Source organism: Chiloscyllium plagiosum, unplaced genomic scaffold (assembly GCF_037043375.1).
Source record: "Chiloscyllium plagiosum isolate Xiang-an unplaced genomic scaffold, Cpla_swu_hap1 HiC_scaffold_11, whole genome shotgun sequence".
In the NCBI taxonomy this organism is placed as follows: Eukaryota; Metazoa; Chordata; class Chondrichthyes; order Orectolobiformes; family Hemiscylliidae; genus Chiloscyllium; species Chiloscyllium plagiosum.
Window position 1 is genome coordinate 5,387,130 of NW_028270149.1, and position 27,279 is coordinate 5,414,408.

At 47.7% G+C, this 27,279-nt stretch overlaps 1 protein-coding gene across 7 annotated transcripts in view; it reads right to left on the reverse strand.

Moving 5' to 3' along the window:
• The window catches only part of mcf2a (MCF.2 cell line derived transforming sequence a), a 182,359-nt gene that overhangs the window by 62,621 nt on the left and 92,459 nt on the right, over positions 1-27,279 (reverse strand). For all 7 annotated transcript variants that reach the window (XM_087991850.1, XM_087991851.1, XM_087991853.1 and 4 more), the window contains 5 exons: positions 21,793-21,912; positions 19,957-20,073; positions 12,507-12,656; positions 7,173-7,288; positions 1,332-1,446 (listed from right to left, as the gene is read on the reverse strand). In XM_087991850.1, the coding sequence (XP_087847976.1) occupies positions 1,332-1,446; positions 7,173-7,288; positions 12,507-12,656; positions 19,957-20,073; positions 21,793-21,912 (618 nt within the window). The remainder of the gene's footprint in view (positions 1-1,331; positions 1,447-7,172; positions 7,289-12,506; positions 12,657-19,956; positions 20,074-21,792; positions 21,913-27,279) is intronic.

The window sequence follows — 27,279 nt, forward strand, 5'->3', positions numbered from 1 at the left end:
GGTGGCAGGGGAAAGTGCCAGGATGGGAGGGTGGGTTGTAGGGGGGGGGGTGAACCTGACCAGGTAGTCGCGGAAGGAACGGTCTTTGCGGAAGGCGGAAAGGGGTGGGGAGGGAAATATATTCCTGGCGGTGGGGTCTGTTTGGAGGTGGCGGAAATGTCGGCGGATGATTTCACCGCCGCTCCCCCACCACCAGACGCCTGGAGGAAGAACGCCTCATCTTCCGCCTCGGAACACTTCAACCCCAGGGCAACAATGTGGACTTCAGCAGTTTCCTCATTTCCCCTTCCCCCACCTCACCCTAGTTCCAAACTTCCAGCTCAGGACTGTCCCCATGACTTGTCCGGACTTGTCCTACCTGCCTATCTCCTTTTCCACCTTTCCACCTATCTCCTCCCTGACCTATCACCTCCATCCCCTCCCCCACTCACCTATTGTACTCTATGCTACTTTCTCCCCACCCCCACCCTCCTCTAGCTTATCTCTCCATACTTCAGGCTCACTGCCTTTATTCCTGATGAAGGGCTTTTGCCTGAAACGTCGATTTCGCTGCTCCTTGGATGCTGCCTGAATTGCTGTGCTCTTCCAGCACCACTAATCCAGAATCTGGTTTCCAGCAAGTGCAGTCATTGTTTTTACCTCTGTCCAGTTAAGTTTCTGGTCAATACTAACCCCAGGATTTTGGTAGTCAAGTCTAAAATGTAGTCTTCAGAAGTAAGTTAGTTGGAAGATAGATATAACGTGACTAGGCTTATACATATTGTGAATAATTTCTCAACTTAACTCGTAAAATGTGACCTCATTTTTAAATAATACTTCAATTTACTTGATAGTTGAGAGAAAACGGGTCTGAGAATTGGGGAGGTAGGGAAGATGAACTGAAGGACAGGCTGAGGGCCATGGAGATGAAACACCGAGGTGTTACAGTGCCACCATTAGCAGGAGGATACAGTCACATTGTGACATGTTAATACTGACAGTTTTCATTACACACCTACAGTTAGGCACATACATGGAAACTGTCAACATTGATAGTGGAAAACAAAATGCAAGGTGTTACAGACAGGAAGTAATGAGCTAAGAAGGACTCAACCGTCTGAGAAAATGTAATCCACAGATATACCCCCTATATCGAGCCCTGCCCAAAACTTAATCTCAAATAAAATAAGAATCTGGCCTGGAACGACACACAGCATTGTGGCTGAGAGGAGAATGTGCTATTCCCTGAGCCACAGCTGATATAGTTTCCCCTAGGAATGTCCGACAAGTGCACGAGTTAATTTCACATATTGATCAATTTAATTAAAGAACTGATTAAAGCAGGTAATTACCTCTTCGAAAGCTTGTTCAAATCTCCACAGCTGTAGACACTGTTCAAGTTTAAGCAGATGCTTTTCCCAAAAGCCATCAAAAGCCATCTCCATCTCATGCAACTGGGCAAGGAGTCTGCATTCAGAAACAGAAGCTCTGTGAGATAATAAATCAATGACTCAGTCCTATTTACAGGGAATTTGTTACAACACAGAAACAGCTTCCTCAAGATTTGTGTATTATCATCAGTAGTGGAGAAAGTGGGAGTGATACCGCTTGGACAACTGTACTGGTATTTAGCTGTGCTGGGTCCAGTGTTCCACGATACTGTGTAAATTAGTAACTGTGGACTGGGAATGAGGGGTCAAGACTGCATGGAATTATGGAATCATACAGTCCAGGAGAGTTCCTTTGACTCATCAAGCCTGTATTGCCAAAAATACACTACTGCCTACATTGGGACCGAAGCCTAGAACTGTTCTGTCCCGAAGAACGGTCATTCAACCCAAATTGTTAACTCTGCTTTGTCTCCATAGATGCTGCCAGACCTGCTGAGTTTCTCTAGCAATTTTGTTTTTGTTTCTGATTTCCAGCATCCGCAGTTCTTTTAGTTTATCGTCAAATATAAACCATTCCAGATAATGATTAAGAAAATGACTGATTGCCCTTCATCGTTTGTAATCCAATGTGATGAAGATATTTAGGAGTTTTGGGATTGATGGAAAGAAATGTTTTCCGGTCTTGTGAGAATCTGGCACAAGAGATAGCCTTAACATCAGAGTCAGTTCATTTGGTAAACACAGGTTCATTCTCAGGCTGATGGAGTATTGTAGCCAGACAAGGATGTGAAAGGGTATGGAGTTGTGGTGTGCGGATGGAGGTAAGTTACAGATCAGCCACGATCTCACTAAATGATTGATGAATCTTGAGGAGTTAAATGGTCTTCTCTTGTCCTTCCTATCGAAGAAATAAAGCTGAAAGCTTATTGAGTCTGCTCTCCAAAGATACTGAGTGAAGCCAAACCCATTAAGAAAGCAAGAGTGCAGAGCTCAGGAGAGGTTATTAAAATCTCTAGCACAGACACAAATGGAACAGAGTATCTGGAAAGGGTTAGCAACCAAACTTCAAGCACACTGGACAAAGGAATGACAATGAGAAGAGTGACAGTTAACACTGGACTCAAGGTATTATATCTGAATGCATGCAGTGTAAGGAATAAGGGAAACGAGCTTGTGGTGCAGATGGAAATCGGTAGGTATGACATGGTGGGCATCACAGAGACATGGCTGCAAGGGGATCAGAACTGAGGGCTGAATATTCAAGGATATACATCCCATTGAAAAGATAGGCAGGTGGGCAGAGGGGGTGGGTTACCCTATTAGTAAATGAAACTAAATCAATAGTGAGAAACAATGTAGGGTCAGATGGTGTAGAATCTGTGTGGGTAGAATTGAGGAACCACAAACACAGAAAAACCATAGTTAGAGTTATGTACGGGCCTCCAAACAGTAGTCAGGAGCTGGGCTTCAAGACACACCAGAAGGTAGGAAAGATGTGTAGGAATGGCAAAGTTACAGAGATCATGGGGGATTTCAATATGTAGGTGGATGGGCAAAATCAGGTTGGTAGTGGATCACAAGAAAAATAAACTTTTGCTATGAATTCTGTGTCTTGTAATTGTGTCCTCCACAACTACCTGATGAAGGAGCGGCGCTCTGAAAGCTTCCAAATAAACCTGTTAGACTATAACCTGGTGTTGTGTGATTTTTATCTTTGTACACCCCAGTCCAACACCGACATCTCCAAATCATGACAAGAAAAGGAATTTGTGGAATGTCGATGAGATGGCTTTTTGGAGCAGCTTGCGGTGGACCCCAGTAGGGAATAGGCAATTCTGGATTTAGATTAGATTACTTACAGTGTGGAAACAGGCCCTTCGGCCAAACAAGTGTTGTACAATGAGGCAAACTTGATAAGAGAGCTTAAGCCGAAGGATCCATTAGAAGGCAGTGATTATAACATGATTGAATTTACTCGCTGAGCTGGAAGGTTCATTCTCAGACATTTCATAACCATACTAAGTAACATCTTCAGTGGGCCTCCGGCCAAAGCACTGTTGATAATTCCTGCTTTCTACTTGCAGAGGAACCTCGATTGTCCGAATATCAATTATCTGAATATTGGATTATCCGAAGGAGATCTGGAGGTCCTGATAGAAACACTACATCAAAGTCATGTTTCCAACACTGATCACGTCTATGTGTACAGTGATTAAACAAGCGCTGTCTCCAAATGACTGACCTCTCACCCCCTCTCTCCCCACACTTTCCCTGGAGTTCTACAGAGGGGTATACCCTAAACCCGCCCTTCTCCAGATAATCTCTCCAACATCGTCCTGTATAGGGCAAAGGTGGAATCTGTCAAAAAGTTGTGTGTGTGCGCGCGCGTTTGTGTGTGTGTGTGTGTGCGCATTTGTGTGTGAGTGTGTGTGTGTACGTGTGTGTGTGTGTGTACATACGCGCGCTATTTGGAGACTCACCTCACACCAGCCGCCCCCACACCCCCCCACCCCCAAAAGGCAGCAGCAGCAGTCTTGTTATTGATTTCCAGTCTGGCTTCCCTGGAGAGGGGTGGATGGGGGGGATGCACAGGGACAGCCGGGGGGGTCAGTGTTGGATGGGGTTAGGGGGCGGACGTGAGGTGGTGTTGAACAGGAGGGGCGGGGTTAGATGAGGTTGTGGGCAGGCGGGTGCACGGTGTTGGGGGGGCGGGGTTGGAGGGGTTGTGGGGTGGGTGGGAGGCGGTGTTGGACGGGGGACAGGGTTAGGGGGCTGGTGTTGGACTTGGTTGGGGGCGGGTGGGGGGGAGGTGTTGGGCGGGTGTGGGGTTGGACAAGGTTGGGTGCAGTGTTGAACAGGGGATGGGGTTGGGGGCGTGGACTGGGGGCAGGGTTGGACAGAATTGCGGGCATGAGCTGGGAGCGGTGTTGGACCAGGTAGGGGCGTGGGTGGGGGCGGGGTTGGGGGGCAGCAGTATTGGACGGTGTAGGGGGTGGGCAGGGAGGCGAGGCCTCACTCGTTGTGTGCTGCCTCGTCTCCTGAACGGGGAGCAGACTTAGAAACTCCGAGCCCCAGAGAAAAGGCATTTAATTGATTAACCAAATAATCGATTATCCGAATGAAATAGTGCCCACCCAACACTTTCTGATAATCGAGGTTCCTCTGTAAAGGGTTGGGCTTCTTTGGGTTGGTGATGTCATTTCCTATGGTGATGTAATTTCCTGTTCTTTTTCTGAGGGGGGGGGGTGGTAAATAGGGTCCAAGTCAATGTGTTTGTTCATAGAGTTCCAGTTGGAATGCCATGCTTTTAGGGAATTCTCATGCGGGTCTCTGTTTGGTGTGTCCTAGGATGGATGTGTTGTCCCAGTCAAAGAGGTGTCCTTCCTTATCCTATGACATCACCAACCCAAAGAAACCCAAACATATAGATGGAAAGCAGGGAACATCAGCAGTGCATGGTCTGGAGGCTCACTGAAGATGTTTAGATTTAGATTACTTACAGTGTGGAAACAGGCCTTTCGGCCCAACAAGTCCACACCGACCCGCCGAAGCGGAACCCACCCATTCCCCTACATTTACCCCTTTACCTAACACTATGGGCAATTTAGCATGGCCAATTCACCTGACCTGCACATCTTTGGACTGTGGGAGGAAACCAGAGCACCCGGAGGAAACCCACGCAGACACGGGGAGAACGTGCAAACTCCACACAGTCAGTCGCCTGAGTCGGGAATTGAACCCGGATCTCTGGCGCTGTGAGGCAGCAGTGCTAACCACTGTGCCACCGTGCCGCCCCTCCCGCTACCTCTCGCTATCTAGTAGGGTGACGAAACGTCTAAAAATGAACCTTCCAGCTCAGCAAGCAAATCTACATCCAGAACCTCAACCTGAGCTATAAATCTTCTCAAAACTCACTAAAGATTGAATTTACTCTGCAATTTGAGAGGGAGAAGATAGAATCAGAGTTAATGCTATTACAGCTGAATAAAGGCAACTACAGAGGCATGAGGGAGGAGCTGAGTAGAATTGACTGGGAGAGGACCCTTGCAGGAAAGACAGTGGAACAGCAATGGCAGGAGATTCTGGGAGTAATTCAGGAGGCAGAGCAGAGATTCATCCCAAGGAAAAGGAAGCATGGTACAGGGAGGATGAGGCAACCGTGACTGACTAGGGAAGTCAGGGACAGTATAAAAGTAAAAGAGAAAGAATATATAGTGAACAAAAGTGGGAAACCAGAGCATTGGGAAACCTACAAAGACAAACAGAGGCCACAAAAAAGCAAATAAGGAGGGAGAAGACTAAATATGAGGCTAAGGTAGCCAGTAATATAATGGAAAACTGTAAGTGTTTCTTCAGATATATAAAGGGCAAAAGTGGACATTGGGCTGCTGGAAAATGACAGGAGAGAACAAAGAAGTAGCTGAGGAACTGAATAATTACTTTGCGTCAGTCTTCACAGTGGAAGACATGAGTAATTTTCCAAAAATTCAAGAGAGTGAGGGGGCAGAGCTGAGTATGGTGGCCATCACCAAGGAGAAGGTGCTAGAAAAACTGAACGGCCTGAGCTTCCTGGACCAAATGGACTACATCCCAGAGTTCTAAGGAAAATGACTGAAGCGATAGTGGAGGTATTAATGGTGATCTTTCAGGAATTATGAGAATCGGAGGCGGGGGGTGGTGGGGGGGGGAGGGGGAGGACTGAAATTCACTAACGTGACACCCCTGTTTAAAAAAGGGAGTAAGACAGAAAACTACAGACCAATTAGCCTAACCTCAGTTGCGGGTAACATCCTGGATTCCATCATGAAAGATGAGATTTCTAAATATTTGGAAGTGCACGGTAAAATAGGACAGAATCAGCATGGCTTCATCAAGGAGCGGGCATGCCTGACAAATCTGCTCGAATTCTTGGAGGAAGTAACAAGCAAATTAGACCAAGGAGAACCAATGGACATTATCTACCTGGACTACAAGAAGGCCTTTAACAATGTGTCACACAGGAGGTTACTGAGTAAGATAAGGGCCCATGGTGTTAGAGGCAAGGTGCTAGCATGGATAGAAGCTTGACTGTCTGGTAATGATAAAAGGGTCCTTCCCTGGATGGCAGCCGGTGACAAGTGGTGTTCCGCAAGGGTCAGTGTTGGGACCACAACCTTTCATTTTATACATCAATGATCTAGTGAAGGAACTGATGACATTTTGGATAAGTTCGTAGATGATACAAAGATAGGGAGAGGGACAGGTAGCACTGAGGAGGCGGGGAGGCTGCTGAAGGATTTGGACAGGTTAGGAGAGTGGGCAAAGAAGTGGCAGATGGAATAGAACGTGGGAAGTTGTGAGGTCATGCACTTTGGTAGGAAGTATAGAGGCATGGACTATTATCTACATGGGGAGAAAATTCAGAAATCTGAACTATAAAGAGACTTGGGAGTTCGAGTTCAGGATTCCCTCAAGGTAAACTTGTGGGTTGAGTTAGTAGTTAGGAAGTCAAGTGTGATGATGGCATTTATTTTGAGAGGACTTGAATATTAAAGCAGGGATGTACTTCTAAGGCTCTATAAGGCTCTGGTCAGACCACATCTGGAGTATTGTGCGCAGTTTTGGATCCCATATTCCAGGAAGGATGTACTGGCCCTGGAGCGTGTTCACAGGAGATTCATGAGAATGGTTTTGATTGTTAAGGGGATCAGGGATATGGGGAGAAAGCGGAAGAATGGGGTTGAGAAACTTATCAGCCATAGACTCAGAGTCATAGAGCTGTATAGCACAGAAAGAGTAGCTCCAGAGTAGAGGGACAGGTACCTTTTCACTGTCGCTCGGTCTCCATCTTTCTCCATCATACACTGTGCATTACTGTCAGGCTCCGTGAGGTTGGTCAGGAGTAGGTCACCCTCCTTAATTACCCTTTGAACATCATTCTGTACAGAACAACAAACAGCAGAGGAGTTAAAGACTAAACCGGGGGATAGAGGACAAATCGACAACAAACACCTGCATTCAACAAGTGCCTTCAACGGAATGAAACATTCTAAGAAGAGTAATTATTAAAACAAGAATGAAACTGAACCTCACAGCCAAGAAAAGCAGATAAATTGCCAAAAACTTTGTGAAAAGGGTAGCATTTCTGATCTATCTTAAAGGCACAACAATACCAAGTATTAAAGAAAGCCAATGAAACACTTTGGTATGTAGTCACTGTTGCATTGTAGGAAACAGAGCAGCCAATCTGCACAGAGCAAGCTCCTCCACACAGATTGTTTGTTTATTTAATGATGTTGGTTGGAGAAAAAATATTGCCCAAGAGAACAGGGAGAACTCAGCTTTCATATATTGACTGCAGGATTGTTTCCATTCATCCGAGACGGCAGAGGGCTCTCAGTTTAAGGTTTCAACAGAAAGTGTGAAGTTGCAGACCTTCTACAAAGTACAAAGTCTGAGAAATGTCCAAGAGCATCTTTATCCAATAGCATCCTCAGCATGATGGCTCAGGGGGTTAGCACTGCTGCCTCACAGCGCTGGGTTCAATTCCAGCCTCAAGCAAACGTCTGTGTGGAGTTTGCACATTCTCCGTGTCTGCAGGTGCTCCAGTCTCCTCCCACAGTCCAAAGTCCAGGTTAGATGGATTGGCCATGGAGAATGCAGGGATAAGGGGCTGGGTCTGTGTAGGATGCTCTTCAGAGGGTTGATATGGACTTAATGAGCCAAATGATTGCTCCCACATTGTAGGGATTCTACCCGCTACAGCCTCAGTATCTCTAGAAACAAGGTAATGATTTTGATGGACCGCCTTTGGAAGAGCCCAGGGACCAAAATTCCACTTAGGACTCTCCCATTTTCCTGTTCTAATTTTGGCAGAGGATTTAGATTAGATTAGATTAGATTAGATTACAGTGTGGAAACAGGCCCTTCGGCCCAACAAGTCCACACCGACCCGCCGAAGCGAAACCCACCCATACCCCTACATTTACCCCTTACCTAACACTACGGGCAATTTAGTATGGCCAATTCACCTGACCCTGCACATCTTTGGACTGTGGGAGGAAACCGGAGCACCCGGAGGAAACCCACGCAGACACGGGGAGAACGTGCAAACTCCACACAGTCAATCGCCTGAGGTGGGAATTGAACCCGGGTCTCTGGCGCTGTGAGGCAGCAGTGCTAACCACTGTGCCACCGTGCCGCCATTTACATTAATGTCAGAGAAACTACATTTAAGCCATTTCTGAGTTTAATCAATCCTTGCTCCAAAGATAAAGATAAAGTCACCACATTCCCAGAGACCCATAGGGCTACGCCCTCATTAGAAAGAGAGAAACGACTGGTGGTGGTTCAACCTGAAGGTCACTATGCCTCACATAAGGGGAGAGGTTGAGAAGGAGAGTCCTTCATGGTATCCTCAGCCAGTCCGGGAATTGAGTTCATGTTATTAATAATTAATACGGTTAGTGATGATGGGAGGTTGCAATGGCAGGGATGGTGATGTCATTGTAGAGATCAGAGTCGTGCTGGAAAAGCACAGCAGGTCAGACAGCATCCAAGAAGCAGGAAAATCGATGTTTCAGGCAAAAGCCCTTCATCAGGAATGGAGGCATGGAGCCTCCAGGGTGGAGAGGTGGAATGGAGCCATGGAGCCACTCTGGAGGCTTCATGCCTCCCTTCCTGATGAAGGGCTTTTGCCTGAAATGTCGATTTTCCTGCTCCTCGGATGCTACTTGACTTGCTGTGCTTTTCCAACCACTCTGATCTCTACTCTGGTTTCCAGCATCTGCAGCCCTCACTTTTGCCCATGGTGAAGTCATTGGCCTAGTAGTCCAGAACGCCAAGTTAATCATAGAATCCCTTCAGTGTAAAAGCTGGCCATTGGCCCATTGAGTCCACATCAACCCTCCAAAGAACATGCTACCCAGACCCAACCCCCCTACCCTACCCCTGTAACCCTGCATTTCCCATGGCCAATCCAGCTAACCTGCACATATTTGGGCCGTGGGAGGAAACTGGAGCACGCGGAGGAAGCTCACACAGACACGGGGACAACATTCAAACTCCACATAGACGTGGGTCCCTGGCACTGTGAGAGAGCAGTACTAACCACTGAGCCACCACGCCACCCATGGCAGGTTAATGTTCTGGGGACATGTTCAAATCCCACCATGGTAGATGGCAAAATTGGAATTCAATAAAAAAACTCAAAACTCGTCTAACAGCAATCATGTAACAGCTAGCCAATCAACCGTCAACTGTCATAAAAACCCATCCTGTTCACTGATGTTCTTTAGGGAAGGAGATGTGTCCTCTGGCCTATGTGTGACTCCAGACCCACAGCAATGTGGTTCACTATTAACTACCCTCTGAAATGACTGAGCCAGGCAGTTAGGGATGGGAAACAAATAGTCCTCACCAGTGGGGGGCCACATCCCATGGAAGGATAAAGTACTTGTTGTACACAGATTCGTTGTTACATGTCCTATGATACGTTTCAAAAGTACTTCAGTTGTTTGGAAATTTCTGATACCATGAAAGATGCTATTAAAATGCAAGTATTTTATTTCCTTTTACATTAGCAATGAATGAGCCTTAAACCTTTCATTTCAGAGGCAGGAATGTCAGACACCATGTCAAAAGAGCCTTTTCAGATCAGGGAGTTATAGCAGGATATCCCTCTGTACCTGGTGTTCCATCAGTGTCAATCTAACTCCTTTATTCAAACAACAGGCCAGTCTGTTACACAGTAATTGTTAGAAGGCATTATTAGACATGTTATAATGGAACACGAAGAAAAATCTAACCAGGCAGAGTCAATGTGGTTTGGGAAAGGGAAATCATGTTTCACTATTTATTGGAGATCTTTGAAGACATTCACATGTGCTGTAGATAAAGGGGAACCTGTGAACGGACTGCACTTTAAATCTCTAGAAGGCATTTGTGAAGGTGCCTCATCAAATGTTACTGTAGAAAATAAAGGCTCCATGTGTAGGGACCACTGTATTGGTACGGTAAAATACAAGGAGAAACTTCTTTACTCAATGAGTCATTAGGGTTTGGAATGTGCTGCCTGGGAGAAAGGCGGAGGTGGATTCAATTGGAGGTTCCAAAAGAGAGCTGAACATATGTTTGAAAGTGATGGATTTAGAGAGTGACAGAAATAGGGCTGGAGAGTGGGTCTAGCTGTGTAGCTCATTCAAGAGCTGGTACAGATATGATGGGTTCAATGGCCTCCTTTCACACTGTAAAACTCTGTGATTCTATAAAAGATTGGCTAGCTAACAGGTTCCAGAGAATAGGAATAAATGAGTAATTTACTGGTTGGCAACTTCTAATGGTGCACAACTGTTTGCAATTTATCTAAATAACTTGGATAAAGGGACCAAAGGGAAGGTTTCCAACTTTGGTGAAATCACAACGATAGGTGGAATAGTAAATTGTGAAGAGACCATGAGGCTGTTCCAAAGGAATTTCGATAGATTAAGGGAGTGGATAAAGATCTGACAAATGGAATATAATATGGGAAAACGTGACATTATCAATTTAGGCAGGAGAAGGTAGGTTATCTAAGTGGTGAGAGATTGCAGGACTCTGAATTATAGAGGCGCAGGGAGATCTAGGTATCCTAGTGTGTGAATCACAGAAGGCTGCAATAAGTAATCAGGAAAGCTAATGGAATGTTAGCACTTACAGCAAGGGGAACTGAGTGCTAAAGCAGGAAGGTTAAACATCTGTTATACAGGGCACTGCTGAGATCATATTTCGAGTACTGCGCACAGTAGGGTCTCTTATTTTTTTCTTAAACTAACTGCATTGGAAGCCGTTCAGAGAAGGTGTACCAGACTAATGCCTGGAATTAGTCGTACAAGGTTGGGTTATGAGGAAAGGTTGGGCAGGCTTGGCTTGTATCCACTAGAGTATAGAAGAATGAGGGATAACTTAATTAAAACATGTAAGATTCTGAGGTGTCCTGACAGGGTGAATGAGGAGATGATACAGCTGCTGATGGGAAAATTGAGAACTCAAGGTCACGGTTTAAAAGTTAGGGCCCTCCCATTTCAGCCAGATGATGGGAAACTTCTTTCTCTTGGACAGTTAGAAGTCTTTGGAACTCTGTTCCTCAAAGGTGGCATAGTGACGCAGTGATTAGCACTACTGCCTCACAGCACAAGGCACCTGAGTTCGATTCCAGTCTCAGGTGACTGTCTGTGTGGAGTTTGCACATTCTCCCTGTGTCTACGCGGGTCCCCTTCGGGTGCTCCGGTTTCCTCTCACAATCCAAAAGATGTGCAAGTTAGGTGAACTGGCCATGTTAAATTGCCCATAGTGCTCAGGGATGTGTGGGTTAGGTGCATTAGTCAGGGCTATAGGGTAAATGGAGGGTCAGTGTGGACTTGTTGGGCCAAAGGGTCTGTTTTCACACTGTAGAGATTTTATTTTTAATTGAAAGGTTGTGGATCAGAGACTTTGAATCTTTTTAATGCCTAGAGAAATAGAGTTTTGGGAAGCAAGGAGGTGAAAGGTTACTAGGGAAGCCAAGAATGTGGAGCTCCCGCATGGGAGAGTCTAGGACCAAAGGACATTCCCTCAGGATAAAGGGCTTCTGATTTAAGGAATTTCTTCTCTCAGAGGGTTGAGTGTCTATGGAATTCCTTGCCACAGAGAGCCAGTGGGGGCAGAGTCCTTGTGGATAGTTAAGGGTGAGTTAGATTCTTGATCATTTGGGAAATCAAGGGTTACAGGGAAAGGACAGGACAGTGGGTGTGAGGAATGTCGGATCAGTGTGATCCTATTGAATTGTGGAGCAGGTTCAAGGGGCCGAATGGCCTACTCCATTTCCTGTTTCATATGGTCTTTGGATACTGTTAAAATCACAGCAGCAAAAAGGTTTAATAAGTGACAGAACATACTCGAGGGGCTGAACAGCCTGCTCCTGATAGATATGTACCGTACATATCCAGTCTGCACCATGGACCAGGCCTCTTGTTTCAACAGGTCTGTGCCAATATTTATGGTTCACAAGTGCATCCTTCTGCCTTCTCAGGAAAACCTTCTAATATTTCCTGCCTCACATGCTCCCCTTAATCGTACAGTGAATGAGGGCTCTGTACTTTTCTGAAGAGTCAACACTGTAGCATTCACATTGTGCCTTACCTTAAGCTGATTATATTTCTCAGTTCTGGCGATCAGTAGGTCCTCTACAGAATGTAAATTATCGGGCAGCTCAGCTTCAGCCAGATCTGTTCCAAATGCCTGCAGCATCTGCGCAATCTCCTTCACCATCACAGCGAAGCTCTCGATAGCCTGAACACATGAGCACCAATTCATGAATGAGGGGGATGGGGGCGGGTACAGTTAGACACAGCACTCAAGAGCAAATTGCAATCGCCTCCCTCAGAATGTGACCCTAGCCCTTCTATAAACATAACACTGCCTCTGCTCACATTGACCTCAGCTGGGATCTTCCACATTGGATGCTGGACAAGGGGGCCAGGAGGGAGGCACTATTAGAACACAATCAAGGCTTTTTAATTATTCAGAGGAGCAGTTTGTGCTGTAAACTGAGCCTGAATGTGACAAAAGACAGAAGGAAAACATGCACGAGAAAAAACATTTACAAAACTGAGGTTTGCACCAAAGCTGAAAATACTCTGAGTCCCTTATCTTAGGAAAGACAGACTGGCCTTAGAAATAGTCCAGAGAAGGTTAACTCAGCTGGTCCTGGGGGTGGAGGCACTGACTTATCAGGAGAGGTTGAGTAAGTTGGGGCCTGGACTCATTGGAGTTTAGAAGATTGAGAGGTGACCTGATTGAAACATACAAGATTTGCAGGGGGACCTGACAGTGAAGATATAACAAATAATGAATGAGATACGCTTAAACAAGCTGAATAGGGTGGGGCTGTTTTCCCTGGATCGTTCAAAGCTGAGGGTGATCTTATATTGAAGTTCATAAAATCATGAGGGGCATGGATAGGATTAAAATAGAAATGGTCTTCTCTCAGGGTAGCACAGTCCAAAACTAGAAAGGCAAGATTTAAAAGGGAGCTAATTGGCAACTTTTTCACACAGAGGGTAACGTGCGTATCAAATGAAGTGCCGGAAGAAGTCTTTCAGGCTGCTACAATCACATTTAAAAGGCATCTGAATGGGCACGTGAATAGGAAGGGTTTAGAGGGATTTGGGCCAAATGCTGGCAAATGGGACTAGATTAATTAGGATATCTGGTCAGCATGGGTGAGTTGGTTTGTTTCCATGCTGTGTCTCTGAGTCTGAGTCTGAGTCCGAGTTCAATCTTTTTATTCTTAAACTATTTACAATGACACCTGGTTGTGGCAACAGTTGAAGCTTTTCACTGTATTTTACTGCATTACTCACTGTAAAATACAAGTGACAATAAATCATTTAAATTTTCAAGATTTGGAAAGGTTGCTTCCCCTTGTGAGAGAGTCCAGGAGCAGAGGACTCACACTTATACAGAATTGATGAGGAATTTTTCTGCAGAATTATTATGAGTGAAGAAGGAGGCCATGTGGGCCATCAGACCTGCAGCAGCTCTGCTGTTTAGTCTAGCTCTAGTCCTCTTCTCTCAGATGCCAGAGATTTTGTGTTACTGCACCGGACAGTCGAGACTGGGTAGTTCAGTACATTCAAGGCCAAGACAGACAGATTGTTATTGACGAGGGAAATACAGAAAAGGCAGGGAGAGTGGAGTTGAGGATTATCGGATCAGCCATGATCTAATTGAACATTGGAGCAGATTCCATGGGCTGAATGGCCTAATACTGCCCTACATTCTATGGTATTCACCAGAGCAAGTTCTTCAAGGTTATATCTTTTAAGATATCTTATATCTTACACTTCAGATACAAGTCTTGCCCTTCCACCCTTTCTTCAAAGTCAGATATCTCACAACATCAGGTTATGGTCCAACAGGTTTATTTGAAATCACAAGCTTTTGAAAGGCTGATCCTTTGTCAGGTGAAGTGATCACTTCACCTGACAAAGGGTCAGCACTCTGAAAGCTTGTGAATTCAAATAAACCTGTTGGACCATAACCTGATGTTGTGAGGTATCTGACTTTGTCCACCCACCCCCAGTCCCAATCCAACACCAGCACTTCCACATCATGGAAACCTTTCCTCATAAGACACCCTGCCCAGTCCAGGTTTCAACCTTCTTTGAACTGCTTCCCCCAAGTCTTTGACTTGATTCATCTACATTGCTAGGTGGAGCAGGAAAATCTATAATCAGGTCTCGAAAGACTTTGGTGACTTTGCTGTTTCTCTGTTGGCATTTGTTAGATCAAACAATCAACAATTAGATCAACTAATTAGGCTGAAGGAACTTGCACTGATGTAACTGGAGGGGTGCATGAGAATTATAAGCTGGATGTACATTCCAGGTGCCATTGTTAGTTCCCTAATGGAAGAAATGGAATGGGGGTTTAGAGACTGAACCTTATAGAGAGTTTCACTTTTAATGTGTATTATTTGTGAACTGGGAATAAAACACAGCTTTGTAATAAAGTAGATTACTTCACAGAAATCTCAGTGTATTTTTCTTTGAGATTAAAGTAGTGAATTCTTGGCAGGTATTCACCCTGCGTAATTAATTATCATTCTATTGTTCTGTGTTGTTCACTGTGCAGCTCAATGTTAAACACCATGGGTGGAATGTGTAGTCAATGAGAATCTGAATTTATTTGCATCAGTCTGTTTTGGCAGGTCTTTGTTCTATTTATACTGTGACAATCCAAAGATTTATAAATTTACAATCAGTATTTTGGAGTAAATGGCAGATTGATCTCCTGTAAGAATCTCCAAGCCAAGGCTGCTCAGTGTCACATCAAAAAACACAAAGATCACACTCCCAGGACAGAGCCTCACCAACCAGAGACACACAAATTCTGGGAATTTCTTCCCCTGGGACAAGACTCCACCTGGAATTTCATAACACTGACTTTGTAAAAATGGAGGTTGTTGTAAATGTTGTTAAAAGCTTTGGATCCTCAGATGAATTAAATTATATTGTCCCTCCTTTTCCAATTACCAGCCTAAAGCTACTGTCGAGTATGAACACAGCTCATTCACCTGATGTTCCTCCAATTTAACCCAATAATTTGAAATGAATAAGGATACTGCTGGAATCATGGAGACACAGCGGCACAGAGTGAGTCAGACAGTGAGAGAGGCAGAGAGACAGAAACACAGGGAGAGACAGAGTGCAACACAGGGAGAGAAGGACAGAGAGAGAGAGAGAGAGAATGAGACATAGGTAAAAACAGAGAAAGGGAGACAGGAAGAGAGAAAGGGAGTGAAAGGATTAGACAGAGACAGATAGAACAAGAGAGAGAGGGAGAAGCATGGAGTAAAAGAGTGAGAGGGACAGAAGGAGAAGGTGGTTTGCCAAACAAACACCAACAGGAATGAGTCCTCAATAGACAATAGGTGCAGGAGTAGGCCATTCAGCCCTTCGAGCCTGCACCGCCATTCAATATGATCATGCCTGATCATTCCTAATCAGTATCCTCTTCCTGCCTTATCTCCATAACCCTGGATTCCACTATCTTTGAGAGCTCTATCCAACTCTTTCTTAAATGAATCCAGAGACTGGGCCTCCACTGCCCTCTGGGGCAGAGCATTCCACACAGCCACCACTCTCTGGGTGAAGAAGTTTCTCCTCATCCCTGTCCTAAATAGTCTACGCCGTATTTTTAAGCTGTGTCCTCTGGTTCGGCACTCACCCATCAGCGGAAACATGTTTCCTGCCTCCAGAGTGTCCAATCCTTTAATAATCTTATATGTCTCAATCAGATCCCCTCTCAGTCTTCTAAACTCAAGGGTATACAAGCCCAGTCGCTCCAGTCTTTCAGCGTAAGGTAGTCCCACCATTCCAGGAATTGACCTCGTGAACCTACGCTGCACTCCCTCAATAGCCAGAATGTCTTTCCTCAAATTTGGAGACCAGAACTGCACACAATACTCCAGGTGTGGTCTCACCAGGGCCCTGTACAGCTGCAGAAGAACCTCTTTGCTTCTATACTCAATCCCTCTTGTTATGAAGGCCAGCATGCTATTAGCCTTCTTCACTACCTGCTGTACCTGCATGCTTACCTTCATTGACTGGTGTACAAGAACACCCAGATCTCTTTGCGCTGCCCCTTTACCTAAATTGATTCCATTTAGGTCGTACTCTGCCTTCCTGTTCTTGCCACCAAAGTGGATAACCATACATTTATCCACATTAAACTGCATCTGCCATGTATCTGCCCACTCACCTAACCTGTCCAGCTCACCGTGTAATCTCCTAACATCCTCCTCACATTTCACCCTGCCACCCAGCTTAGTATCATCAGCAAATTTGTTAATGTTATTACTAATACCATCTTCTATATCATTAATATATATTGTAAAAAGCTGCGGTCCCAGCACTGATCCCTGCAGTACCCCACTGGTCAGAATTATAAAAATGCTAAATAAAGAGATTAAGAACCATGAGTTTTTGAATCACCATGGAAATTATTAGTCATGATTTACTCTTTGACCTGAACACCATTAACACGAGTATCTGAATCACCCACAATAGATTCAGCACACGGAAATACCACATGACTTGAGACAGAATTTTATAGCGCAGAATCAGGCCATTCAGCCCAATTGGTCTATACTGGTATTTATGCTGCACATGATCCTACTCCAGCCCCATGTTGTCAAATCCCATTCACAGATACTTCTATCTCTGAAGACACAAACGATGATTCCTGGGCTATGGGTAACGGATGGGGAACAAGACTAAGATACCAGAGACATGATGGGCCAAGTGGTCTTCTTCTGCAGAGAAAACATGTATGGATGGTGGGAGTGGATTGGGGTGGACGATGGGAGCAGATTGCTCAGCACTACAAGGTCACACTCAGGAATACAGCAGATACATGCTGAGTGGAAATTCCATCCCTCAGGCACAACACTGCATTGTACTCTACCTCATGGCCAGGCAGAAGGTCAATGATCTGTGTTCCAGGTTAGTGCCAGACTTTTAGGGCAAGGAAGGATTGGTCAGCCTAGAAAGGGAGCAAAGGGCTGCCAGGTTTTGAAGGACATGCAGGAAGGAATGAAAGGAGGAGTGATATGGGTGGGGGTGATCCTAATGGACAAAATGTATCCCCAGCCTCAACACCAATATCACAGCCCCATTTTCACCCAGGTGTTATTTTAGAACTTGAGAGTTCTTAAGGATGGCACGGTGGCACAGTGGTTAGCACTGCTGCCTAACAGCGCCAGAGACCCGGGTTCAATTCCCGCCTCAGGCGACTGACTGTGTGGAGTTTGCACATTCACCCCGTGTCTGCGTGGGTTTCCTCCGGGTGCTCCGGTTTCCTCCCACAGTCCAAATGTGTGCAGGTTAGGTGAATTGGCCACGCTTAATTGCCTGTAGTGTTAGGTGAAGGGGTAAATGTAGGGGAATGGGTCTGGGTGGGTTGCGCTTCGGCAGGTCAGTGTGGACTTGTTGGGCCGAAGGGCCTGTTTCCACACTGTAAGTAATCTAATCTAAGGACTACTTTCTACTTTTGGAGGATATTCTTTGGTTTTCAGGGTCTTCTTTTTGAATTCTCACTGACATCATCATTAGACGATGCAGTCAAATTATAACATTACCTTCGATATCTGTGTTGACATAGTGGACTATTTGGAGACACACAGAAACAGAATTAGAAGAATTAATCAATAGCCTCACTAATCATAATCACTCCATGAAATTTAAAGTCACAAAGTCCACAGAATATATTTAGTTCCTAGACATCACCATATTTTGAATTGGTACAAGACAACAGGCTTAAATTAAAAATAACTATTCATTTTAAAAATAAACCCGACACACATATAAACACAGCTACCCATTACCTGGAATCCTCAAACAAAAGCAAAATACTTCAGATACTGACAATCTGAGACAAACACAAAGAATGTTGGAGAAACTCAGCAGATCTGGCAGCATCTGTGGAGAGAAAAGCCGTCGACATTTCAAGTCCAGGATGATTGTGAAGAAGAGTCATATCGGACCTGAGGGTGAGGATGAAGAGGAGGATGGAGGTGAGGGGTGGGTGAGGAGGACAGTGGGGTGTGGGGGTGAGGGTGGGGATGAGGAGGAGGATGGAGGTGAGGGGTGGGTGAGGAGGACAGTGGGGTGTGGGGGTGAGGGTGGGGATGAGGAGGAGGATGGAGGTGAGGGGTGGGTGAGGAGGACAGTGGGGTGTGGGGGTTGAGGGTGGGGATGAGGAGGAGGATGGAGGTGAAGGGTGGGTGAGGAGGACAGTGGGGTGTGGGGGGTGAGGGTGGGGATGAGGAGGAGGATGGAGGTGAGGGGTGGGTGAGGAGGACAGTGGGGTGTGGGGGTGAGGGTGGGGATGAGGAGGAGGATGGAGGTGAGGGGTGGGTGAGGAGGACAGTGGAGTGTGGGGGTGAGGGTGGGGATGAGGAGGAGGATGGAGGTGAGGGGTGGGTGAGGAGGACAGTGGGGTGTGGGGGTGAGGGTGAGGATGAAGAGGAGGATGGAGGTGAGGGGTGGGTGTGGAGGACAGTGGGGTGTGGGGGTGAGGGTGGGGATGAGGAGGAGGATGGAGGTGAGGGGTGGGTGAGGAGGACAGTGGGGTGTGGGGGTGAGGGTGGGGATGAGGAGGAGGATGGAGGTGAGGGGTGGGTGAGGAGGAGAGTGGGGTGTGGGGGTGAGGGTGGGGATGAGGAGGAGGATGGAGGTGAGGGGTGGGTGAGGAGGACAGTGGGGTGTGGGGGGTGAGGGTGGGGATGAGGAGGAGGATGGAGGTGAGGGGTGGGTGAGGAAGACAGTAGGGTGTGGGGGGTGAGGGTGGGGATGAGGATGAATGTGAGGGTGAGGGTGGGGATTGGGTAGAGGTGAGAGTGGGGGAAAGGGTTGGCCTTGTGAGAGGGGGTGAGGGTGGGTGTGAAGGTGGGGGGTGAGGGTGGGGGGGAAGAGTGGGGGTGAGGGTGGAGGCGGAAGGGTCGGGAGTAAGGGCAGGGGATGGGAGTCAGGATGAGGGTGGTGGTGAGAGCGGGGGTTGAGGAGGGAGGTGAGGGTGGGGGGGGAGGGTGGGGGTGAGAGTGGGGGTGTGGGTGGGGTGGGGGTTAAGGGTGGGGGAGAGAGTGAGGGTTGAAGGAGCGGATGGGGGTGGTGAGTGTGGGTGGGAGTGAGGTTGGGGGATGAGGCCATGAAAGGATCAGCCATGATCTGATTGAATGGTGGAGCAAGCTTGAGGAGCCAGATGGCCTACTCCTGCTCCCAGTTCTTATGTCCTTCTGGGGAAAAGGCAAATGGAGTTGAGGATTGTTAGATCAGCCATGATCTCCCTAAACAGCAGGGGAAACTTGTGGGCTGAATGGCCTAGTTCTGATCCAATGGCTTAGGTCTGATTGATTCATCTCCTCCCTGTGATACCGGGTCCCACATTCTCACCACTTTCTCCTGCATGCCCTACTGCGACAATCTGTGGACCCTACTGTAATTACCTGACCACGTGCTGCTTTAAGGTAGTTTTGTATCGGTTTCTTGCTGATATCCCTGGGTCCCCTACAATGTGCCATACTCACCGTTCGAAACAGAATCCACTCGTTGTGACAGTAATCAAGCGTGCCACCAAATTCGTGTGTCAGGTGGGTTTCATCGATATACTTCAACAACTCGGTGACCGAACTCAGCATAACAACCTGCAGGGAAAGCAAAGAGAGCTTACTCTCTCTCTCACACACACACACACACACACACACACACACACACAAACAGACACACTGCCCCACACACACACACACAAACAGACACACTGCCCCACACACACAAACACACACACACACACACACACACGTAGGAGCTTTCACCTTCAACACAGCATGGAAATTCATCAACATAAAGAAAACACAACCTCTCTCATGACCTCCAACATCCCTAAAGTGACTCCCAGCCAATGATGTAACTCTTGATGTGCAGTCACTGTGCAATGTGGGTGATGTTTTGAAGTTAAAGGGAAGAGAAATTCGGCCTGTGCTGAAGGGGCTATCAATCACATTAGAAACACAGCCATATTACAACTGTGCTTACATTTGAAAAGCACCTTATTGCCTGTAAAGCACTCCAGGATGTCAGGATAGGAGGTAAAGAAATGCAAGTTTGTCTTAGAGTCATAGAGTCACAGAGATGTACAGCACAGAAACAGACCCTTCATTCCAACTTATCCATGCCTAACAGATATTCTAACCCAATCTAGTCCCATTTGCCAGCATTTGGGCCCATATCCCTCTAAACCCTTCCTATTCATATACCCATCCAGATGCCTTTTAAATGTTGTAATTGTACCAGCCTCCACCACTTCCTCTGGCAGCTCATTCCACACACGTACCACACTCTGTGTGAAAACGTTGCCCCTTAGGCCCCTTTTAAATCTTTTCCCCTCTCACCCTAAACTTTATGCCCTCTAGTTCTAGACTCCCCCACCCCAGGGAAAAGACCTTGTCAATTTGTCCTATCCATGCCCCTCGTGATTTTATAAATCTCTATAAGGTCATCCCTCAGCCTCTGATGCTCCAGGGAAAACAGCCCCAGCCTGTTCAGCCTCTCCCTGTAGCTGAAACCCTCCAACCCTGGCAACATCCTTGTAAATCTTTTCTGAACCCTTTCAAGTTTCACAACACCCTTCCTATAGCAGGGAGACCAGAATTGCACGCAATATTCCAAAAGTCATCTGAAAAAATAGAGGAAGACAGAGAGAGAGAGAGAGAATAACAGGCAGAAGGGAAGACATGCAGAGAGTTCACAGAGAAAGGACAAGATACAAAGAGAGAGAGAGAGAGAGAGACAGAGAGACAGAAACAGAGACACTTAGTGGGAAACTGATATAGAGAAACTGAGAAAGAGAGAGGGGAAAGACAGACATAGAGAGAGAGACACAGAGAGAGGGAGATTCACAGAGAGAGAGAGAGAGAGGGACAGAGACATAGAGAGAGAGAGACACACAGAGAGAGGGAGAGAGAAAGAGAGAGAGTGAGAAAGGAAGAGCCAGAGAGAGAGGGACAGAGAGAGAGAGAGAGAGAGGAAGAATCAGAAAGAGAAGGATACACTGAGAGAGAGAGACAGAGACAGAGGAAGAGTCAGAGAGAGAGAGGGATACACACAGACAGAGAGAGAGAGAGAGAGAAAGAGTCAGAGAGAGAGACACAGAGAGAGAGAGAGGAAGAGGACATACACACACACACAAAGGAAGAGAGTCAGTGAGAGAGAGGGGAAGGGAGTCAGAGTGTGGGAGAGAGGAAGACTCTCAGAGAGATAGAGACAGAGAAAGAGGGAGGGAGTCACACAAAGAGTGAGTCACATAGAGGAGAAACCTAAGAGAGGGAGATGAGAAACCAGGAGGTAGAGGGAACATTAATACTTACTGGGAGTTTCAGGATAAAGTCATCCTGATTGAATCGGAAGCTAATGTCAGAGATGGCACGCTGGAAGAATCCGGTGGGGCGCAGGACCAGCACCAGCTGCAGGTTTTCTGGACACGTGGCCTATGGGGAACCAAATGGAAAACATTCATTTCTCACAAATCATTCAGACCCCGATAATCCAGAGCAAATTCCAGGGGCTGAATGGAAAGTGCATAAATAAGTGGATCAATAAATCCCACAGTAAGCAAGCTGATCGAGTGAGATCCACCCTGACACAGTGAAATCCACACTGACCCAGTAAAATCCCTACTGACCCAATGAGATCCACCCTGACCCAGTAAGATCGCCACTGATGCAATGAGATCTACACTGACCCAATGAAATCCACACTGACCCAATGAGATCCCCACTGACCCAGTAAGATCCCCACGGACCCAATGAGATCTATACTGACCCAATGAAATCCACACTGACCCAGTAAGATCCCCACTGACCCAATGAGATCCACACTGACCCAGTAAGATCGACACTGACCCAATGAGATGCCCACTGACTCTGTAAGATCCATCATAACCCAGTGAGATCCACCCTGACCCAGTGAGATCCCCACTGACCCAATGAGATCCACACTGACCCAATGAGATTCACCCTGACCCAGTGAGATTCACCCTGACCCAGTGAGATCCACACTGACCCAGTGAGATCCACACTGACCCAATGAGATCTACACTGACCCAATGAGATGGAGACCCACCTTGACCCAATGAGATCCACCCTGACCCAATGAGATCGACACTGACCCAATGAGATCCCCACTGACTCAGTGAGATCCCCACTGACTCAGTGAGATCCATCCTAACCCAGTGAGATCCACCCTGACCCAATGAGATCCCCACTGACCCAATGAGATTGACACTGACCCAGTGAGATCCACACTGACCCAGTGAGATCCACCCTGACCCAGTGAGATCCACACTGACTCAGTGAGATCCTTCCAAACCCAGTGAGATCCATCCTGACCCAGTGAGATCCACACTGACCCAGTGAGATTGACACTGACCCAGTGAGATCCACACTGACCCAGTGAGATCCCCACTGACTCAGTGAGATCCATCCAAACCCAGTGAGATCCATCCTGACCCAGTGAGATCCACACTGACCCAGTGAGATCCCCACTGACCCAATGAGATTGACACTGACCCAGTGAGATCCACACTGACCCAGTGAGATCCACCCTGACCCAATGAGATCCCCACTGACCCAGTGAGATCCACACTGACCCAGTGAGATCCACACTGACCCAGTGAGATTCACCCTGACCGAATGAGATCCCCACTGACTCAGTGAGATCCATCCAAACCCAGTGAGATCCATCCTGACCCAGTGAGATCCATCCTGACCCAGTGAGATCCACACTGACCCAGTGAGGTCCACCCTGACCCAATGAGATCAACACTGACCCAATGAGATCCCCACTGACTCAGTGAGATCCCCACTGACCCAGTGAGATCCACCCTGACCCAATGAGATCCCCACTGACCCAGTGAGATCCACACTGACCCAGTGCGATCCACACTGACCCAGTGAGATCCACCCTGACCGAATGAGATCCCCACTGACTCAGTGAGATCCATCCAAACCCAGTGAGATCCATCCTGACCCAGTGAGATCCACACTGACCCAGTCAGATCCACACTGACCCAGTGAGGTCCACCCTGACCCAGTGAGGTCCACCCTGACCCAATGAGATCAACACTGACCCAATGAGATCCCCACTGACTCAGTGAGATCCATCCTAATCCAGTGAGATCCACCCTGACCCAGTGAGATCCCCACTGACCCAATGAGATCCCCACTGACCCAGTGAGATCCCCACTGACCCAGTGAGATCCACCCTGAACCAGTGAGATCCACCCTGACCCAATGAGATCACACTGACCCAATGAGATCCCCACTGACTCAGTGAGATTGACACTGACCCAATGAGATTGACACTGACCCAGTGAGATCCACTCTGACCCAATGAGAGCCACCCTGACCCAGTGAGATCCACTCTGACCCAATGAGACCCACCCTGACCCAGTGAGATCCACTCTGACCCAGTGAGATCCACACTGACCCAGTGAGATCGACACTGACCCAATGAGATTGACACTGATCCAATGAGATTGACACTGACCCAGTGAGATCCATACTGACCCAATGAGACCCAGTGAGATCCACTCTGACCCAATGAGACCCACCCTGACCCAGTGAGATCCACTCTGACCCAATGAGACCCACCCTGACCCAGTGAGATCCACTCTGACCCAGTGAGATCGACACTGACCCAATGAGATTGACACTGATCCAATGAGATTGACACTGACCCAGTGAGATCCATACTGACCCAATGAGACCCACCCTGACCCAGTGAGATCCACTCTGACTCAATGAGACCCACCCTGACCCAGTGAGATTCACTCTGACCCAGTGAGATCCACCCTGACCCAGTGAGATCCACTCTGACCCAATTAGATCCACACTGACCCATACCGAATGCCAGTATTCCTACCACAACATGGTCTGCATCAACATGCTTTAAGTTTATTCATGGGACATGGGTGATGCTGACTGGGCCAGGATTTGTTGTCATCTGCAGTTGCCCCTTGAGAAGGTGGGGGTGAGCTGACTTCTTGAACCACTGCAGTCCCTCTGCTGTAGGTAGATCACAATGCCCTTAGGGAGGGAATTTCTGGATTTTAACCCAGCGACAGCAATGTGGGTGAAACAGCTGAGCCAACTGCTTAGCTGTATCAAAGCAGTTACCATGAAAGGATTCTCCTTCATAATGACCCCAGGTTAAAACACTACTAGTCCTACTCTCTCTGCCTGTCTGTCATTACAGTGCATTATGATCCAGATGGACTATAGTAACAGTCGGGAGGGAATTTCCCTGAGAGTCCTCAGCATTGATTCAGACCTTAGGAAGTCTCATGGCATCAGGTTAAATATGGGCAAGGAAACCTCCTGCTGATTACAATGTAACCTACACCTCTCTCAGTTGATGAATCAATACTCCTCCATGTTGTACAATGTACTCTGGGTGGAGGATTTCAATGTCCACCACCAAGAGTGACTCAGCAGCAGTACTATTGATCAAGCTGATCGGATCCTAAAGGACATAGCTGCTAGACTGGGTCTGCAGCAGGTGGTGAGGGAACCAACAAGAGGGAAAAACATACCTGCTCTTAACCACATCACACTACTCATCAGTGAGACTTCTGTCCCTGATTTGTTATCTGTACCATTCACCAGAAACCTGGCAGATAAATCATCACAAACAGGGTAGCACAATCAAGGAGAAACCTTGAATAACACGAAGGTTTGGTGCAGTAGTACAGCCAGTATTTCAGAGAGAAGGTGATGACCTGCTGGTATTATCCCCGGACTATTCCCAGGTTCAAATCCTGCCATGCCAGATGGTGTAATTTGAATTCAACTTTAAAAAAAAAATGGAATTAAGAGTCCAATGAAACCGTTGCCAATTGTCAAGAAAACCCCACCTGGTTCACCAATGCCCCTCAGGGAAGAACATCTGCCATCCTTACCCTGTCTGGGCCTTTGTGTGACTCATCCTTACCCTGTCTGGGCCTTTGTGTGACTCAATGTGTTTGACTCTTAACTGCTCTCTGGGCATTGAAGGTTGGGTAATAAATGCTGACGACCCCTTCTCCCACCTCCAACACACCCCGTCCACCTGGACACCCCGTGCTGGCCTCCTACCTGCCCTCGACCTCTTCATAGCAAACTGCCGCCGCGATATTAACCGCTACCTGAACTCCCACACTCCCCCCACCCACTCCAACCTCTCACCCTCGGAACGCGCAGCCCTCCACTCCCTCCGTTCCAACCCCAACCTCACCATCAAACCAGCTGACAAGGGAGGCGCAGTAGTAGTTTGGCGCACTGACCTTTACACCGCTGAGGCCAAACGCCAGCTCGCAGATACCTCCTCCTACCGTCCCCTTGACCATGACCCCACCCCCCACCACCAAACCATCATCTCCCAGACCGTCCATAACCTCATCACCTCAGGGGACCTCCCATCCACCGCCTCCAACCTCATAGTCCCACAACCCCGCACCGCCCGTTTCTACCTCCTGCCCAAAATCCACAAACCTGACTGCCCCGGACGACCCATCGTCTCAGCCTGCTCCTGCCCAACCGAACTCATCTCGGCATACCTCGACACGGTCCTGTCCCCATTAGTCCAAGAACTCCCCACCTACGTTCGTGACACGCCCTCCACCTCCTCCAGGATTTCCGCTTCCCCGGTCCCCAACGCCTCATCTTCACCATGGACATCCAGTCCCTGTACACCTCCATCCCCCATCACGAAGGACTCAAAGCACTCCGCTTCTTCCTTTCCCGCCGTACCACCCAGTACCCTTCCACCGACACCCTCCTTCGACTGACCGAACTGGTCCTCACCCTGAACAACTTTTCTTTCCAATCCTCCCACTTTCTCCAAACAAAAGGAGTAGCCATGGGCACCCGCATGGGCCCCAGCTATGCCTGCCTCTTCGTAGGGTATGTGGAACAATCCATCTTCCGCAACTACACTGGCCCCACCCCCCATCTTTTTCTTCGCTACATTGATGACTGTATCGGCGCTACCTCGTGCTCCCACGAGGAGGTTGAACAGTTCATCCACTACACTAACACCTTCCACCCCGACCTCAAATTCACCTGGACAGTCTCGGACTCCTCCCTCCCCTTCCTAGACCTTTCTGTTTCTATCTCAGGCGACCGAATCAACACGGACATCTACTACAAACCTACCGACTCCCACAGCTACCTGGACTACACCTCCTCCCATCCTGCCCCCTGTAAAAACGCCATCCCATTCTCCCAATTCCTTCGTCTCCGCCGCATCTGCTCCCAGGAGGACCAGTTCAAAATACGTACAACACAGATGGCCTCCTTCTTCAAGGACCGCAATTTCCCCCCCGACGTGGTCGACGGTGCCCTCCACCGCATCTCCTCCACTTCCCGCTCCTCCGCCCTTGAGCCCCGCCCCTCCAACCGCCACCAGGACAGAACCCCACTGGTCCTCACCTACCACCCCACCAATCTCCATGTACAGCGCATCATCCGCCGTCACTTCCGCCACCTCCAAACAGACCCCAGCACCAAGGATATATTTCCCTCCCCTCCCCTATCAGCTTTCCGTAAAGACCACTCCCTCCGCGACTCCCTTGTCAGATCCACACCCCCCACCGACCCAACCTCCACTCCCGGCACCTTCCCTTGCAACCGCAGGAGGTGCAACACGTGCGCCCACACCTCCCCCCTCACTTCTCTCCAAGGCCCCAAAGGAAACTTCCATATCCGCCACAGATTCACCTGCACCTCCACCCACATCATCTACTGCATCCGCTGCAGCCGGTGTGGCCTCCTCTATATTGGGGAGACAGGCCGCCTACTTGCGGAGCGATTCAGAGA